The 17,084-nt window shown below is 39.9% G+C and overlaps 3 protein-coding genes across 3 annotated transcripts; 2 read left to right on the forward strand and 1 right to left on the reverse strand.

Moving 5' to 3' along the window:
* Positions 1-1,167: 1,167 nt before the first annotated feature.
* On the forward strand, positions 1,168-8,486 carry LOC148427463 (carboxypeptidase O-like). Its single transcript, XM_088409190.1, is given in 15 exon segments — positions 1,168-1,283; positions 1,542-1,632; positions 1,687-1,830; positions 2,079-2,180; positions 2,314-2,508; positions 3,227-3,311; positions 3,424-3,613; positions 5,786-5,825; positions 6,382-6,483; positions 6,558-6,662; positions 6,743-6,859; positions 7,359-7,452; positions 7,563-7,765; positions 7,851-7,935; positions 8,099-8,486. Coding segments are annotated over 15 exon segments (1,929 nt in total). The 3' UTR covers positions 8,359-8,486.
* A 2,277-nt stretch (positions 8,487-10,763) lies between these two features.
* LOC148427464 (carboxypeptidase O-like) lies at positions 10,764-15,335 on the forward strand. Its single transcript, XM_088408822.1, has 9 exons — positions 10,764-10,837; positions 11,404-11,443; positions 11,589-11,690; positions 11,760-11,864; positions 11,945-12,061; positions 12,488-12,581; positions 12,697-12,899; positions 12,993-13,077; positions 14,191-15,335. The coding sequence occupies exons 1-9, from the start codon at positions 10,764-10,766 to the stop codon at positions 14,442-14,444; spliced, it is 1,074 nt and encodes a 357-aa protein (XP_088264948.1). The 3' UTR covers positions 14,445-15,335.
* On the reverse strand, positions 14,466-17,063 carry nudt15 (nudix (nucleoside diphosphate linked moiety X)-type motif 15). Its single transcript, XM_088408823.1, has 3 exons — positions 16,842-17,063; positions 15,770-15,966; positions 14,466-15,360 (listed from the first exon to the last, which is right to left on the reverse strand). Exons 1-3 carry the CDS (start codon positions 16,988-16,990, stop codon positions 15,239-15,241), a joined length of 468 nt encoding a protein of 155 aa, XP_088264949.1. The 5' UTR covers positions 16,991-17,063; the 3' UTR covers positions 14,466-15,238.
* Positions 17,064-17,084: the final 21 nt, after the last annotated feature.

The following is a 17,084-nucleotide window of genomic DNA, read 5'->3' on the forward strand; positions in this document are numbered from 1 at the left end:
CACAGGTTTGAAAGCAGCTTGTAGCTCTGTGTTGGCACTTTGGGGAATGCGGGTGCATCCTTGTCATTATTAATAACATCTGGGGGCGTTGGTGGATGTTGATAAGACAAAACACTCCCAACCTCGCACATTGCCAAAAAATGAGCCCCGGAAGTATCTTGTATGGTGAGAACACAAAGGAGGACAGGTGACTGGAGCAAATTCAGCTTTGGGAGCGGGAATGTGTCCGGTAGGTCTGCGCAGTAAGACTTGCGCAGCATAGATCTGGGAAAAATCAAACACATACTTGTGTGACTTTTTACACAGCAAAAAAAATGCAAATCAAATCGAGTTAGCAATAGGTGTCAGAAAAAAAAGCCCTCCGATTTTTTTCACCGTTCACCAATCATTAAAAAGCCCATTCAAAAACGTGAAGACGCATTTTACCGTGTTCCTTCTGGAATGCTGTCTCAAAGAATTCGCCTCGCTGAGAGCTTTGCAAAAACATAAGTATCCCGCCAGTTGTAGGATAACATTTTGTTGTTCTTTGACCATCTGATTTTGTTTGAACAAAGACCCTTTCGCATAACATACGAGAACTCTCTGCATATTTAGAATGAGACGACCTTGACGCAAAAGTGAGTTCAACACAACCATAGATTATCGTGCTGTCTTTTCTTCCCTTTTTTGTCATTCCAGCCCTTCATAGAACACTCTCTTAGAGACCACAAGACTGCTCTGTTAAAACTTGTTTTTGAAGCTTCAAATGAAAGAAACTCGAAAGACTGTTTTCCAGACTGTTTTCTTGACCTCGCCTAAATCCCCCCCAAAAATCCACAACACCATTGACAACTACATACATCTACATATCAGGATTTTCCACTGTGACCAAACCCAAACGGATTCAGGGTTACAAAACTGGAGCTAATCAGAGTATGTCTTTCCCCCATCCACCCCAAACGGCATAAGATCGCATTTGAGAAGCGGGGAAATTAAGTGTGTGGATGTACCATGGAGGGAAAGTTAAGGAGAAAAAGGGAACATATACTGTATACTGTACTGTACATATAAAAGTATAAATCATTTGGATATGTGCAACAGAGTACAACTACTACAAATACCACCCATACCACAAAAGTATGACACAAGACACACACACACACACAGTACGTAGACTAACACTTTTCAATGATAGAGTGGATGGATCAGCTTGCGAAGGATCATCTTGATGTTGTAAGCAGAGTGGAATATGGAAAGACCTATGAGCTGAGGACAATTATTTTGCTCAATATCAGCGTGTTACTGTATTTTGTGAATGTTGTTAAACTTAGTTTTTCAAGTGTAGTTTTCAAGTGTTTCTTCTTTGTTGTAGTAGTAGAAGTGTGTGTTTTACTCGTATCATTTATGCTGCGCTTGGATTTTGTGTGTAATGTGAGCAGGGATAATTGTAAGGTCGGATGTTTAGCAGAATTGATCACCCGGCCATGTTAGATAAATGGAACCCTGTAAAGCGTAAACAGGATGGAGAAAGTCTAGTTTTTCTTGCAGACCAGTGTGGATAGCGGGGAGAAGAAAAAAGCAACCTGGATGGATTGTGGTATGCATGCTCGAGAGTGGATTACTCCGGCCTTCCGTCAGTATTTTGTCAAGAAGGTAATCATGTCCCATTTGAAAGAAATTCACATTGAGAACGTTCCGTGAGCAAAGACTCTGAACATGAACGTTTCATTACAAATCCTGCAGACATACATACAAGACTGACCCATGGGAGAGATGATGAGGAACATGGTTTTTTATGTCATCCCGGTTCTCAACATAGATGGTTACATTTATTCGTGGCAGGGCAACTCAGTCGGTTACATTCCTTGGAAGGTAGATCCCAGTTAAAAAGAGTTAACGAGTAAGCAATGAAAAAAAAAATCTTTTGTCAAAAATAGCCAGATGTCCAAAGTACAGAAGAGCAAACTAAAGAGTGGCGGTCCCAAGAGGTTGGCAGCTGCCACTTCCATCAAATGCCTTGCCACCCCAGTTGCCACCCCTACTGCTGGCAACGAATCTGTCAATCATAAATTCCCATTTGATTCCCCTGACCCATTTAGACACGATTCTGGAGGAAGAACAGATCCCCAGGACCTGCAGGCTGCAACTGCATCGACACTGACCTCAACCGCAACTTTGACGCCAACTAGGGCAGTGCCGGAGTTCTTAAAACATTGTATACTGCAGGAAGACAGTAAATATAATCTTTTCATTTCTAGGATGAAATTAAAAAAAAAGAAAAGAAAAAGAACCCTACATTGTAATATTATGTACCGCCTGTCTGAAAAGGGGAAGGAAGAAGGTACCATGTCATTCAAGTCTTCATTGAGCAGAGCTCCTGAGTCTGAGCCTGAAGTTCGAGGCATCACCTCCTTTGTGGCAAGTACGAAGGAAGACTTCCTGAGTTACTTCAGCATCCACTCCTGCGGCCAGCTGCTCCTCCTTCCCCACGACCAGATCGCCGTCACCGCCCGCAACTACAGAGAATTGGTGAAGATAAAAATTGTCACCTTCCCAAAATACAGAATATATAACCAAATATAACCAAATACACAATATATAATATATATAAGAATATATAATATTCAATCAATTTTATTAATATGAGATGATCAGCTCAACTTGGGATGTACGATGACCATAAATCAGCCAGCCAGCAAATTGAAATAATTCAGGCAAAGCAGTAGGCTTTTTATTTCCTTAAAAAAAGACCAATGTTCCAGGAAGATGATGATATGCATCTAATTATTGTGGTTTAACCAAATCATTATATGCCTATAGGCCACACCAGTGCTCCTCGGTCTTTTTTAAACAATGCACCCTCTGTGAAATATTTTCTCATCCAAATACCACCCAACAAGTATCTTTGGATGAAAAAAAAAAAACAACTGTGGGGGGGGGGGGGGGGGGGGGTGCTTTGGAACTACATTTGTAGTGGTATAGCCCGAGATATATTTTACTCATGAAGTATAATCCGTCTGTTTTTTGTTTGTTTGTTTGGCGCATAACTGTGTCATAATGGCATAATGCAGTTATATAAAACAAGCATACAGCAATTTGAAAAGTAGTCACTATAGCACAATTTATCAAGACATTTGCTTAATGTTCCGATTAATTTGCACTTGATTTGTAAAGAAAATCATAGTGTTAAACCTTTGGACACAAATGTCAGTTCATTCAGCCACTGTAAATTGTCTGTTTTTCTCAGATGGACGTGGGATTGGGTGCCGCTGAGGATATCAGAAAGGTGCATGGGAAGCGCGACCAAGTAGGAACTTCACCAGATATAGCAAGTAAGTCAGACTGTATAGCCCATGGGCAACCTATGCACTCTTGCTTAAACAGGAAATGATCTAGCGTGGTTTAAGCATTCAACAAAAAAACCTTTCAAGTTGCGTCAAAAAGCTGCATATCAAATGCTGCATTCAACTGACCCGTACTCGGGTTCATCGGAAGAATGGGCTTGGAAACAAGGAGTCCCCTTCTGCTACACCTTTGGCTTGACAGATAAAGGACGTCATGGTTTTGAACTTCCTGAGGATGAGATCCAGCCCACATGTGAGGATGCCTGCAATGGAACCCTGCACATCATGAGGTACGCCCACGACAAGGTCTTTCATGGTCAATTGGAATCCAGTCACATGCTTCCATGCTGGGTGCCCTTTGAAATTAATAAAACAGGGTCCACACTGCTTGTGAATTCAAAGCGCAGAACTGGGTAATAATGTTATTTTTAGTCTGAAACATCTTTTTTTTTTTTTTTTCCAACGAATCACTTGACTGAATCTTGATCTTGATCTTATCCAGTTGGTTCAAGATTGCACAGTAGCAATTAGCATTTTATAAAATACCCCCCGCCCCCATCAGAAATTTATGACTCAAACATGACTGATCTTTGCAATGTTTTTGTGGGACGGGAGTGTGGAATTTACGTTCAAATATAGGTTGGCTTTTTAAATAACCAGTGTAATTAATATTTTACGGCCACCAGATGGTACCGTTTACACACTTTTTTAAAGATCCTCCATGTTTAGTGAATGCAAATGGTCAAGATCATGTCAGTGCTTTTGAGACAATGAAAGATTGTAAGATATATATATATATATATATATATATATATATATATATATATATATATATATATATATATATATATATATATTTATATATATATATATATATATATATATATATATATGATATTACATATAGGTGAAAGTAAAGACTTACTCATGTATAGTCAACTACAGGATTGCTCATTTAAAATGGCTTATTTACGTAGACTAGGAGCTAAGATAAGAGAAAACTCGTGAAAAAATTACACTCGTAAAAATAAATACATTTTAAAAGTTACTCTGATATCCTCTATTCTTTAAGAAACTATGATTTAAAATACAGCTGTTTTTACTCCGCAAGAAAATCTGTGTTATTGAACATCAACATTACAGTGGACATAGAAAGTGAACTTCCCAAATCAGATGGAATAGCTTCCATCCCACACCAATGAGGGAAAACACTATTGAAAATGAATGGCTAAATGGATTTGTTCCATTTTTATTGACAAATTAATAATGATTTATTCCGAAAGATCAAACAGTCTTAAAATTAGATTACAAATTAACTGAGCATTAAAATCAATTCGCACATGGACTGCCTTATGATAACACTTGAGGCAAAGGTGCATCTTTATCTGATTTTGCACAATCTCCAGCACTGTATATAAAAGGAACTGCAGGTCCTACAGTTTACAATCAACAGTTCTTCTCAAAATGACAGCAATCAGAGATGTGGGAGTCACTCTTGTGGCTCTCCTTTCAGTGGCAGGAGCTGCGACGCTAGAAAAGTGAGTCACTTATTGTTTTTCCCCAATTGGATCTTGTTTTGGAATATTTTTAGACTCTGATTTTATCATCGTTTATCACTTTGATCAGTTGTAAATTAATTCAGGTCCAGTAACTATTGGTATCATCTTAACTTGCATTTTTTTGTAGTAAATTTGTTTTCTTGCTATTGTGTTAGCAAATAAAATTAGATACAGAGCAAAGCTGGTAGTGGTGTAAATGAGCAAAGTCTACCTTTTAAGACGGTATACTTCGCATGTTTCCAAAGGGAAAAGACCAGCGGTTCTTAACTTTGTTGGAGGTACAGTACTGAGCCCTCCCTACCAGTTTCAGATGCGCATTCACCAAACCATTCATGAACTGTGTGCCAACACAGTGCGTGAACTCACAACAAAGGACATAGCAGCAAATCTGTGTGATTTCTGCTGATGCCTTTGAGAGTTCAGACAGACACGCATGGCTTCACCTGGGAACGCGCCGAACTCGGGTCGTTTTCATAGCAAAGTCTGTTCCTTCTCTTTGTTTTAATGTCCAGCATCCTCAAAGAGGATTGCTCACTGAGATGCTGTTAAAACGGAATAAAGAAAAAATCCAGGCACTCCTTTTTTTTTTCTCTCAACATGGTATGGATTAAAATACGTTGTGTTGACAAATAAGTCACTTAAGAGAGAAGAAATCACATGACGTACTACTACTCAGTCTCACTTTGACTACTGAGTGCACTAAATTTCCCGCAGCATTGATTGGACAAGCAAGGTAACGTGATAATTGTCAGCTAGTGTTGGCCAAGCGGGGCGTGTCATCAAGAACTGACGCGATGAGATGGTTATGTCCTGGCCTCCGCAGCCGAATTCAGGTTAAGAACCACTGGTATAGCCAATTTGGGTTGAAGAACTATTCCTAATCCTATTTGGTGTGTGTAACAGACCGGAGTACAACTACTACAAATACCATCCCATGTCAGAGGTAAGGACAGACACACTCACACAGAGTCTGAAGACTCTAAGGCAAATTTATCCAATAACACTAAAGGTATTCAATTCTCCTAGATTCTATTCTAATAAAGGCTGACAAATGTTGTTCTTTAGAATTTTTAACGATGCACTGGACGCAGGAACCAGATTTCCTAAAAATTGTTTAACGTATAGCTTCGTAGCATGAATGTTTAACTGAACACATAGATTTTGTGTCAGCTGCTAACTGGCATAATACGGTAGGATTTGTTGAACCAAGATCTGAGTTTCTCTGAGTTTGGGGAGGTAACACAAAGATAAACACAAGTCTCAAAGAAACAACCAGCAGTGAGAGGGTTCAAAATTTAACAGCTCCCCTCAGGAGTGGCAGATTGAACAAAGCACTGGAAAACGGAATATCATACCGCATGATCGGAAACCGCATTGTCCAAGACTCTCAAATTTGACACTGGCGGGCCAAAAGCAAGAATTAGGTCTAAAATATGTCCTAGTTCAAGTTTAAGTCACACACTGCACTTAAATGGGTCTAATCATTTTTAATCCAATAGATTTCTGAATGGATGACTAATCTTGCAAAGGAATACCCAGATATTGTGACCAGAGTGGAATATGGGAAGACCTATGAACTGCGGACAATCAGCTTGCTGAAGGTAACCAAATGTGAAATATTAAATTGATAACTTGCAGAAGCACCGAATAACAAGACGTTCTGTTTCCTTTGCAGGTTGGTGTGGATACTGGAGCAAAGAAGAAAGCTATCTGGATGGACTGTGGTATTCATGCCCGGGAATGGATCGCGCCGGCCTTCTGCCAATACTTTATCAGCCAGGTAAAAATGTCCGAAGTAAATGTCTTCCAGATTGACGATGTATTGTCAGGAGCATTTCATTTATGATCTTTTCATTTCAGATCTTAAAGACGTACAAGACCGACCCTAAAATGGGAGAGATGATGAGAAACATGGACTTTTATGTCACCCCAGTGCTCAACATGGATGGTTACATCTATTCGTGGAAGGACAATTCGGTCCGTGTTACATTTCTTGGGACCTTCCTAATTGCTTTCAAGTTTGGAGTTTTTGCCAAAGACTCAGAAAATATTTGTCTCGCGAGGGAATGAAGGCCAAACCAGTTGTACTCCCATCCCAAAACAATAGAGAAAGAAACTGGGGACAAAAGCATTGAGTGCAGTATAGCAAAACGCAGCAAAGCATTAGCATGAAAATATGCCCCTGATCAGCGCAGTAAAGGGACGACATCAAAAGTATCTAACTGGAGACTTGGTAGGTTTGTGGCAATCCTACAAGCTCGTTATCTCAAGATGCAAACATTCCATTCTTTCCAACAAATTTCCTGTTTTGCTTGGTTTTGTTCAAGTGTTACATGAATTTATCCAGTACTTGCTTAATGAAGAACGTTTACTTGACAGGGCCCAGCCCGCTACTCTCCCAAACTCTTGATCCTCAGAAAGACCACAATACATAGAGCAACAAGCTTTCTAAAAGTGGCCACTCTGACCCATTTAGACTCGCCTCTGGAGGAAGAACAGATCACCAGGACCTGCAGGTTGCAACTGCTCTGGGACTGATCTTAACCGCAACTTTAACGCCAATTGGGGCAGTGAGTGTCTCTCTTCATAATGTCATGTCTGACATTCATTATTTGTTTGAGTGGAAGGTTGTGAATACTACTGTATATTAACAGGTGTATAATTCTAATCCTCTTCATAGCTATCGGGGTGTCATTTGACTGCTGCGAACAGATTTTCTGTGGAAGTGCTCCAGAGTCTGAGCCTGAGACACATGCTGTTACCTACTTTGTTGGAAGCAGAAAGGAGGACTTCCTGGCTTTCCTCACCATCCACTCTTATGGCCAGCTGCTCCTGGTTCCCTATGGACACCCTAATTTTACCGCCGCCAATTACAAGGAACTAGTATGTAAATGCATGTGCAGACATCTTGTGGTGAATAAAACATTAGGTCAATTTGAAAAAAAGAGCATACTATCCATTTTTTTAGATGGAAGTCGGTACGGGTGCAGCCGAGGCCATTAAAAAGGTCCATGGGAAGATCTACAAAGTAGGAACCTCACCGGACATATTATGTACGTGAACGTATGACACTGCTTCGCAAACATACTTCAGGACCGAAGCCTCACAAATATATTTATGACTTAGATTCCTGTAGTAATGATGGATAAACTGGCAGGTGGACGGTTAAAATTTCCTCATGATGTTTGTTCACGTGCGTTTTTCAATTTTCAACAGATCCCAACTCTGGGTCCTCCAGAGATTGGGCTCGTTTCCAAGAGATTCCCTTTTCCTACACCTTTGAGCTAAGAGATGACGGGAGTTTTGGCTTCGAGCTTCCTGAGGATCAGATCCAGCCCACCTGTGAGGAGGCCTACAGTGGAGCTCTGCACATAATCACCTATGCCCATGACAAGGTCTTTAATGGCGCCGTGACATCCACCGCTCCAACGCTTTGGACTGTGTTGGTGGTAGTGGGAGTCACATCTATCATGTGACGTTGGAAAAATGTAAATAACAGCTTGGAGTGAAAATGTTATATTTAACATCATCGAACCACAACACTGTACTAAAACCAGGACATGGAAACAAACCACGCTGGAGGAAAACCATGTGCTAGCAGCTCGCAGTAACATTCATATGAATCACAACAAACAGGTTTTGATGCAAACCAGACTGCCTAACTCTCTTCGCTATTACAAAGAAAATGTTTGGGAGCTCATGGTGGGAGCATAATACCACATGATATTCAATGCCTCTGTCTGAATGAAAATAAATACCTCATGCAGGATGCTTGCATCCCTAGTGAGAATAAGCGCTTCAGAGAATCAATTGATGGATGGACAGTCAAAAAAAAACAAAAACATCCAAACAAGTTTAATAGTGGTTTCTTCCCTCTTATTTCACACTTTCAAACGTTGAAATGCAGTATCAACAGTGGGACGAAAACAAATCAACGTGCATCCTCTGGACGCAACTTTTGTTTGTAGGGAAGTTGCGAAACACTTAGTTCACACAAGGAAATTTCATCTAGCAGTGTTAGCTACCTCTCGATGTGACTTATACTCTTTGGCTGGCTTAGCCAATTACATTCCCTCATTCACTTCCTAGTTTGTCGGCATGAGTTACCACTGTACGTTACCACAGCTATGCTTATGCTACTTTTAAGCAGCGTTTTTGATGTCGTTGGGGGGGGCGGCTTTCCATTTCTTATCTTGCAAAGCAGGGTGAAGTTGTGTGGTGATTCTTTGCACATCAATAAATTGAATGAGAAATCATCTTTGTTTAATTGAATCATTTTGAATTGAAAATTGATTCTGAAGTGAATCGGAGACCCTACAATCAGAATCGTATCACGAGACAAAGATCGCCACTCCTAATTTCCTTTTTACTGCGTGATTTCTGGCTGAGGTAAAGTGAGCACTGAATTTTTCGACAAATCTCTCCCCGTATTGAGTATACTCGACAGTAAACGTGGGGACATTTGCCACTGATTTAGAGGAAATGGAGTCCACACTGAGACTATACTATTTTTTCTAGAACTGCTTATACTAACAAGGGTGGCAGGCTTGCTGGCGCCCATCCCCGCTGTCTACGGACAGTAGGCTGTGGACACTCTAAACTTGTTTTCAGGCAATCGCAGGACACACAGGAACAAACAAGCATTCACGTACCCATTCACATCTAGGGACAATTTAGCATGACACCTGCCATGCATGTTTTAGCAGTGTGGGAGGAAGCCAGAGTACCGGGACTGAGAACATGTAAACGCCACAAAGGAGGACCAGAGTGAGCTGGATTTGAACTCGGGACTCTGAACTGTGAGGCCCTACTATTTTGAATTGACCTCATGTTACTCTACAACACGCAATGCAAGGCATTTATGATGACGCCTTTGGTGCTTGCAGTAGGAAGGCATGATCCAGGTAAAAAGGGAGATAATGTGGAGCTTTACGTATCGCAAGGCATTGCAACAGTTGAAGGTGCTAAAATGAATAAATACTATGATGAAATGGGGAAGGAACTAAAAACATTCTTCAACAAATGGCTGCATAATATATACACATATATAAATAATATGTGTGTGTGTGTGTGTGTGTATGAATTACAGTGGATTTTATAGACGAGGAAGCTAAAGCTTATTATTATTTAAAATCAAAGATTCTTAAAGATATAAAATATATCATCCACTTTCACAGTTAAAGGAATGTTTCAAAAATAGGGACTTACAATTTTATTAGTGCCTGACGGTTCCTTCAATTTTCAGTATTTTCAATTTTAAAATGAACAGATTTTAAAGGTCACTGTTATGCCCAGTATTCTTTGTGAAGCTATGATTTGAATTAGGCATTATTACAGGTTTAATACAGGTTTGCACAAAGTATTGCGGTCGAATCAGTATTGTTGATACCAGTTTGATTTTACTGAGTTCTGGATCAGAAAAAAATGGTATTGCCCAAGTGGATATGCACACCTACGAAAATATTTTTCCCCCTTAAAAAAAAAAAAAAAAATGTTTATCGATATGTTAGCTGCTGACCAGTCCAGGCTGTATGTACTGTGCCTTTTGCCCAAAATTGGCTGAAAAAGCCTCCAGCTCACCCACAATCCTGATGAGGATAATTACCATAGAAAATTAGGGGCCAAATGGATTTGTTCTTTTTTTTTTAATTTACAGATTCATTCATATTGACAATGTATTGATAATTATTGTATTCTGAAAGTAACCTTCAAATCAGATTACAAATTAACAGGGCATTCAAGTCAATAAACACATTAAAAGCATTATAATGATAACACATCTGCAACTGTGGCATAGGCGTGCCTTTATCAGATTTTATGCTATCGACAGTATAAAAGGAAATGCAGGTCCCAAGGTTTACAACCACGAACACTTCTCAAAATGACAGCAATCAGCAATGTGGGATTCACGCTTGTGGCTCTGCTTTCAGTGGCAGGAGCTGCAATGCTAGAAAAGTGAGTCACTTCTTGTTTTGTTTTTTTTTCTTCTCATGATTGAATTTCATTTGTGAACATTTTTAGGCCAATGTGTGTCATTGCCCTCTTTATCAATTCTAAATAAATAGTTGTATCATCTAAACTTGTGTTTTTGCAACAAATTTGCTGTTTTCCGATCCTGCGTGGGTTCTCTCCGGTTTCCTCCCACACTCCAAAAACATGCATGGCAGGTGTATTGGACAATCTAAATTGTCCTTAGGTGTGATTGGGTGCATGAAAGGTTGTTTGTTTCAGTGTGCCCTGCAATTGGCTGGCAACAACTACAGGGTGTCCGCCGCCCGCTGCCTGAAGTCAGCTGGGATAGGCACCAGCAGGCTTGCGACCCTAGTGAGGATAGGTAGCTCCAGAAAATGGATGGATTTGCTACCTTGCTAGTGCAACACAATTCTAAACAAAACACAGCTGCGGGTGGTGTAAATCGGCATGCCATGACTGGCATCAAATATATTATATTTGTATGTCTCCATAAAGTGGAACTTAATATTGGGAAAACTATTCCTAATCCCATCTGGTGTGTTTAACAGACCGGAGTACAACTACTACAAATACCATCCCATGTCAGAGGTAAGGATACACACGGCCAAACATAGAACGACAGACTTTAAGTAAGGCTAATTTTATGTTTGTCACGTGCAATTCGATTAAACAATAATTCAGTTTCCGCTAGCAGTGTGACAAAGGACAACCGGTTTTCTGAATCTTTCTTCAGATCTCTGAATGGATGGTTCAGGTTGCAAAAGAATACCCTGACATTGTGACCAAAGTAGATTATGGAAAGACCTATGAACTGCGGACAATTAGCTTGCTTAAGGTAACCGACAAATTCCTGTCAAATACCAAACTAGCAGTACTGAAAAAAATGATCCTGTTTGCTTTGCAGGTAGGGGTGGATACTGGAGCAAGGAAGAAAGCTATTTGGATGGACTGTGGCATTCATGCCAGGGAGTGGATTTCTCCTGCTTTCTGTCAGTATTTTGTCAGCAAGGTACTCATGCCCCATGTAAACATATTTCACATTGAGAAAGCATTGACAGGAACATTTAATCCAGGATATTCTCATTTCAGATCTTAGAAACGTACAAGACGGACCATAAAATGGGAGAGATGATGAAGAACATGGACTTTTACGTCACCCCGGTGCTCAACGTGGACGGCTACATCTATTCGTGGAAGGACAACTCGGTCAGTGTTACATTTCTTGGGGCATTTTCCCATTGCCAGCATTCCCATTATCCAGTGTTTGCCCGCTGACTCAGAATGCCACAGTTTAGTAGCCAGTGAATAAAGTACAAGCCAACCGCTTGTAAAAACTAAACATCAACATCTTATTCTTAAATGAGTGAGCTTAAAATCCATCTAACCATTATCTTAATTAATCGCTTGTTCACAAAGACTAACAACCACTCACACAGGACAATATAAGAGCGCCCAATATACCTACGAAGCACAGTTTCGGAATGTGAGAGGAAGATAGATAGGAAAATAGACACCCCGAAGCCTGTTTGACAGGCTCTAGCCTACCACCCATGATGAACATTTGATTTTCACAAATACCAGAAATACATGGAGCAACAAGCGTACTGAAAGTGGCTACTCTGGTGCATTCAGACACGTCTTTGGCTGAAGAACAGACGACCCGGACCTGCAGGCTGCAACTGCGCCGGGACTGATCTTAACCGCAACTTTGATTTTCATTGGGGCAGTGAGTGTTTCTATTCATAACAAGAATCTGAGTGGCAATGTCACGAATTATTTGCCGCACGTTTAAGTATAAATTAGTCAAGTCTCTATTCGTACGGGTGTAATTCTCTTCAAAGCTGTCGGGGTGTCATTTGATTGCTGCCAACCGATGTTCTGCGGCAGAGCTCCAGTGTCCGAGCCTGAGACACAGGCTGTTACCTACTTTGTTGGAAGCAGAAAGGAAGACTTCCTGGCATTCCTCACCATCCACTCCTATGGCCAGATGATTCTGGTTCCCTATGGACACCCTAATTTCACCGCCAGCAACTACAAGGAACTAGTATGTACTGTAAATGTGCAGCTTTAGTTATCTTTCAGTGCGTCAATGTTGGGGCAGTTTGAAAAAAAAAAAGTGCATTGTCCTGTTCTTTAGATGGAAGTTGGTATGGGTGCGGCCGAGGCCATTAAGAAGGTCCATGGGAAGATCTACAAAGTAGGAACCCCATCGGTTATAATTTGTAAGTATACATATGACATACCATCATAGAACTGTTCCTGTACTTCAGCACTGCTGCAGTAAATTTCCAATTGGGATCTGGGGCTCTTTGTTGAGCTTACATGTTTAAATGTGTGGGGTTAATTAAGTATTTTTTGCAAAGCCCCCCCTTGGAAAGAGAAATAAAATCTGCGCCCCCCCACCACCTCTCGGCACAGCGACTTTAAATAGGGGAATTATCTAAAAAAACGTATAAGTATACCTTACAACATTAACAAAGGTAAAACATAGTATCGTAATATATATATATATATATATATATATATATATATATATATATATATATATATATATATATATATATATCTATCCTTATTCAAACTAGAAACCTTTTTGACCAACTGAAAAAACACAATTAATAATAATTAGGGCTGCACGATTATGGCCAATACAATATTAATAATAATTATTATAATAATTATAATAATGACCACGATTATTTTGGTCAATATTGAAATGATGATTATTAATTATGATCATTCATCATGTTTGTTCAAGCCTCTATTTATTGCCCTTTTTTTTAAACAAGCACTATACAAACAAGGCTTCAAGGCTTGATACTTACAAATAAGAATAATGATAAACTAAAATAAATACAGTAAATAATAATTAATGGCAACAATTTGGCACACGGGGCAACACAGCTAACTTCCTTGCTGAGAGCAAACCAATGAAAAAGTAAGCCTACTTAAGCACATTATTTACTTTTAAGCAAATTGTAATCAATTAGCAGTCAAAATGTCATTTTCGGTCATTTCAAACCAAATGTATTCCATTTTTAAATTTTTCAAAATGGGCCTTGATTGACAGCTATCACTGTAAATATTAGGAATCAGGTGAGACACTCGATGCCTTTTCACACAGGTAAATGATATATGGGGGTGAGAAAATAAGAGGAAGTTGTCATGCAAACATGTGGGAAACATTGCCCCCTAGTGGTAGGATGACAAAGTGCTTGATTTGACTTGTAGTCAAAAAAAGTTCTAGACTTCTTAAATGTTAATACCGCCGTGGATTACCTTAATTAATCGTGGCAGTCAATGACATTTGTTAAGGTGTGTTTCATTTTCACTAGTTAACAACTCTGGGTCCTCCAGAGATTGGGCTCGGTTCCAAGAAATCCCTCTCTCCTACACCTTTGAGCTGAGAGATGATGGGCATTATGACTTTGAGCTTCCCGAGGATCAGATCCAGCCCACCTGTGAGGAGGCCTACAGTGGAGCACTGCACATAATTACCTATGCCCACGACAGGGTCTTTAACGGTGCCGTGGCATCTACCGTTCCAACGCTTTGGACTGTGTTGATAGGAATCGTAGCTATCATGTGACAACGAAAAATGTATACACCAAACTGAATAAGATATTTACTACATATTTCAATTCATTGTACCACAGCATTCCAACCATAACGTGAAAGCAAAGAGCGATGGAGGAAAAACGTGACACATCGGCCTTCATGTAAATTCGTGTCATTCAGTGTCAGCCATTTTGAGACACTCTTTTTCCCAAACACTGAAAAATCCAAACACTGAATAGCGATACCTTGTAAATATGTTCTTGAAAAGGGTTCTTGATGCTGACCAGCGTTTTGACACAACAATACGGATATGTTTTGGTACACAGTGTTAATGTGAATGCCTGACTCTCTTAAGGTCGGTTCACGTGGCAAGATCATTCGAAATAAGATTTTTTTTAGAAAGCGCTTGTACAATCGCCACACCTTTGACAATTGTCTTTTCTTTTTCTGTTTTTTTTTCATTTTAAAAACAAAAAACTCCTTTCATTTCCTCCTCTTTGTGTACCATGTGTGTTTAACTCAAAGTCATGTTAAATCTCAGGTTTTTGCCAGATTCCCCATTTAACTTGATGCTATTCATGAATGAAATCGGTCCGTGTGTGTCAATTTTGGTGCATTCAAATAGTTTATAGCCATGTTTTTTTCTCTTTCCATTTTGTAGGGTCTCAACATTTGAAAATCTGGTGACAATTTTAATATCTTTTTCATGCTAGTGGTGAAAGCATCAATGTCACATTGGAAAATGCACGCATCTGTCTTAATCCAAATAAAAATCTTGCGTTCAACTTGTGTTCAACTGGACAGAGAAAAAAAATGATCAAACGGTTACTTTAAAGTTTCTGCTTTTGTGCTTGTGAAGGGCTGGTATCCTTGTTCTCTCAGTTGAGCCAGCGGCAAAAAGAGCTGGTCTTCGGGAGGAAACTTGTCCCACCGTGTCCATGTCCATCCTGAGACAGGATAGGAAGTAGAAATTCATTCAGTTAATCCCTGTCATGGGAGATGGATCTACACTATATGGCCGCAGGTCCTGAGATTAATTAAAAGTTAGATTGAATTCTTAACTTGAATGTGAACCTTAATATTTCCATTTGCACTGAATAAATTATTTACATGCCACGATGACAATAGAAAACCATTTCACACGGCACATTTGTGGTGTTACTGCCCTTCCAAAAGTGCCACCTGATATGGCCATTCATATCGCACATGTTGTACAACCCAACTGATTCTCTGGCTCCAGCTTTGTGGGAAATATGGGTAAGATTCCTTAGTACTATAATGACCTACGTACGTTCACCACGGCAAATAGAGGAACAACGTTTTAGGTTGTCGGGTGCTAAATATCCTATTACTCACCCTCATTTTTCTCCGGTTCCAAGTTTTGGGGCTCTGTGGGTCGCTCCTTGTCTAATTCTCCTTGCATAATAATGTCAACATAGTGACATTGCTCCTCCAGTCTGATGGAGTTCACCACAGAGGCAAAGCGGATATTGACCAAATGCAGTCCAGCTTCCTCCAACACCTCCCTTTGAGCACACTCCTCCCACGTCTCTCTGTACAAGAACACAGTCACTTCAGACAAAATCATCGGTGTACTTCTCATATCACCAAAACAGCACACGTATGCAATGAATTTCTCTTTTTAGAGCGATGACCACATTGTTTACACTTTGCCAACTGTAGTACTGTTTACACAAAAATGGTATGTTCCAAGTTTGTCGTTAAAAGTGGAATGAAAAACAGCAATCACTGGAGGATGGACGGGAAATAATTACATACTTTCTACCTCAGACAAGTATATCTGAAAGCAAAGATGAAAACAAATAAGGGAAATGACAGTTAGCAAATCCGCCTCTCATTTTAATTTAGAATTCGGCCATCGATTACATTTTTGTCAATGTGTAAATCATATTTCAAGGCTCTTGCCCATTTATGTGCCCAGGCAACATAGTAATACAAAACTTTATCATGACCAATTTATTCATTCGTCATTTACTAGCCAATTATTAGCTGCAAAAAGGCAGTAATATTGTTTTGAAAATGAGTGAATAAATATAAAACTGCGGTGTCGAATGCAAAATGGAAATGGAAAATTCTGTGCATCTCCTTTTTATTTTTGTGCTGGCACACCAAAGGATAAAACGTCAATGCCCTGCATTTTACTTTCGTTTGTAATGTTATTTTTGTTTTAAATGAAAATGACATTTTGTTTGGAATATTCTACTATTAAATTGTGTGGCCGATGACAAAATGCTAACTCTTTTGAGGTGCGAATTTTGCATGGCAACGAGTTTCATAAGAACAGGGGGAGATACTCAGGCGTTCTGTATGTATGTTAGTGTTCCGTTTACTTTGATGAGTTCACACACGCAAATTATGGTGGCGGTTCGGAGTAAGCCGATATGATCCCACGCCGTAGTAAACGTACCCAAACTCCAAATGCCCCCCCGGAAGTTGGAATTTCCCATTTCCCATGACACTTATCCGTTTTCCGAGGAGCACACAGCCGGAATGATCCGCGTCCGTGACCAAAACACCCACCCCAACCATGGGACGCTTCCCCGTGAGCTGAGACATCCGTTTTGTACAATAAACGTACACTCGAATAACGCGTGTTAACACGTAAAAGTTACACGGGAGCGCAGCTGTGAATTGCAAGAGCACTCACCCC

This window comes from Hippichthys cyanospilos, chromosome 2, assembly GCF_059441005.1.
Source record: "Hippichthys cyanospilos isolate Australia breed blue-spotted pipefish chromosome 2, RoL_Hcya_1.0, whole genome shotgun sequence".
Lineage (NCBI taxonomy): Eukaryota > Metazoa > Chordata > Actinopteri > Syngnathiformes > Syngnathidae > Hippichthys > Hippichthys cyanospilos.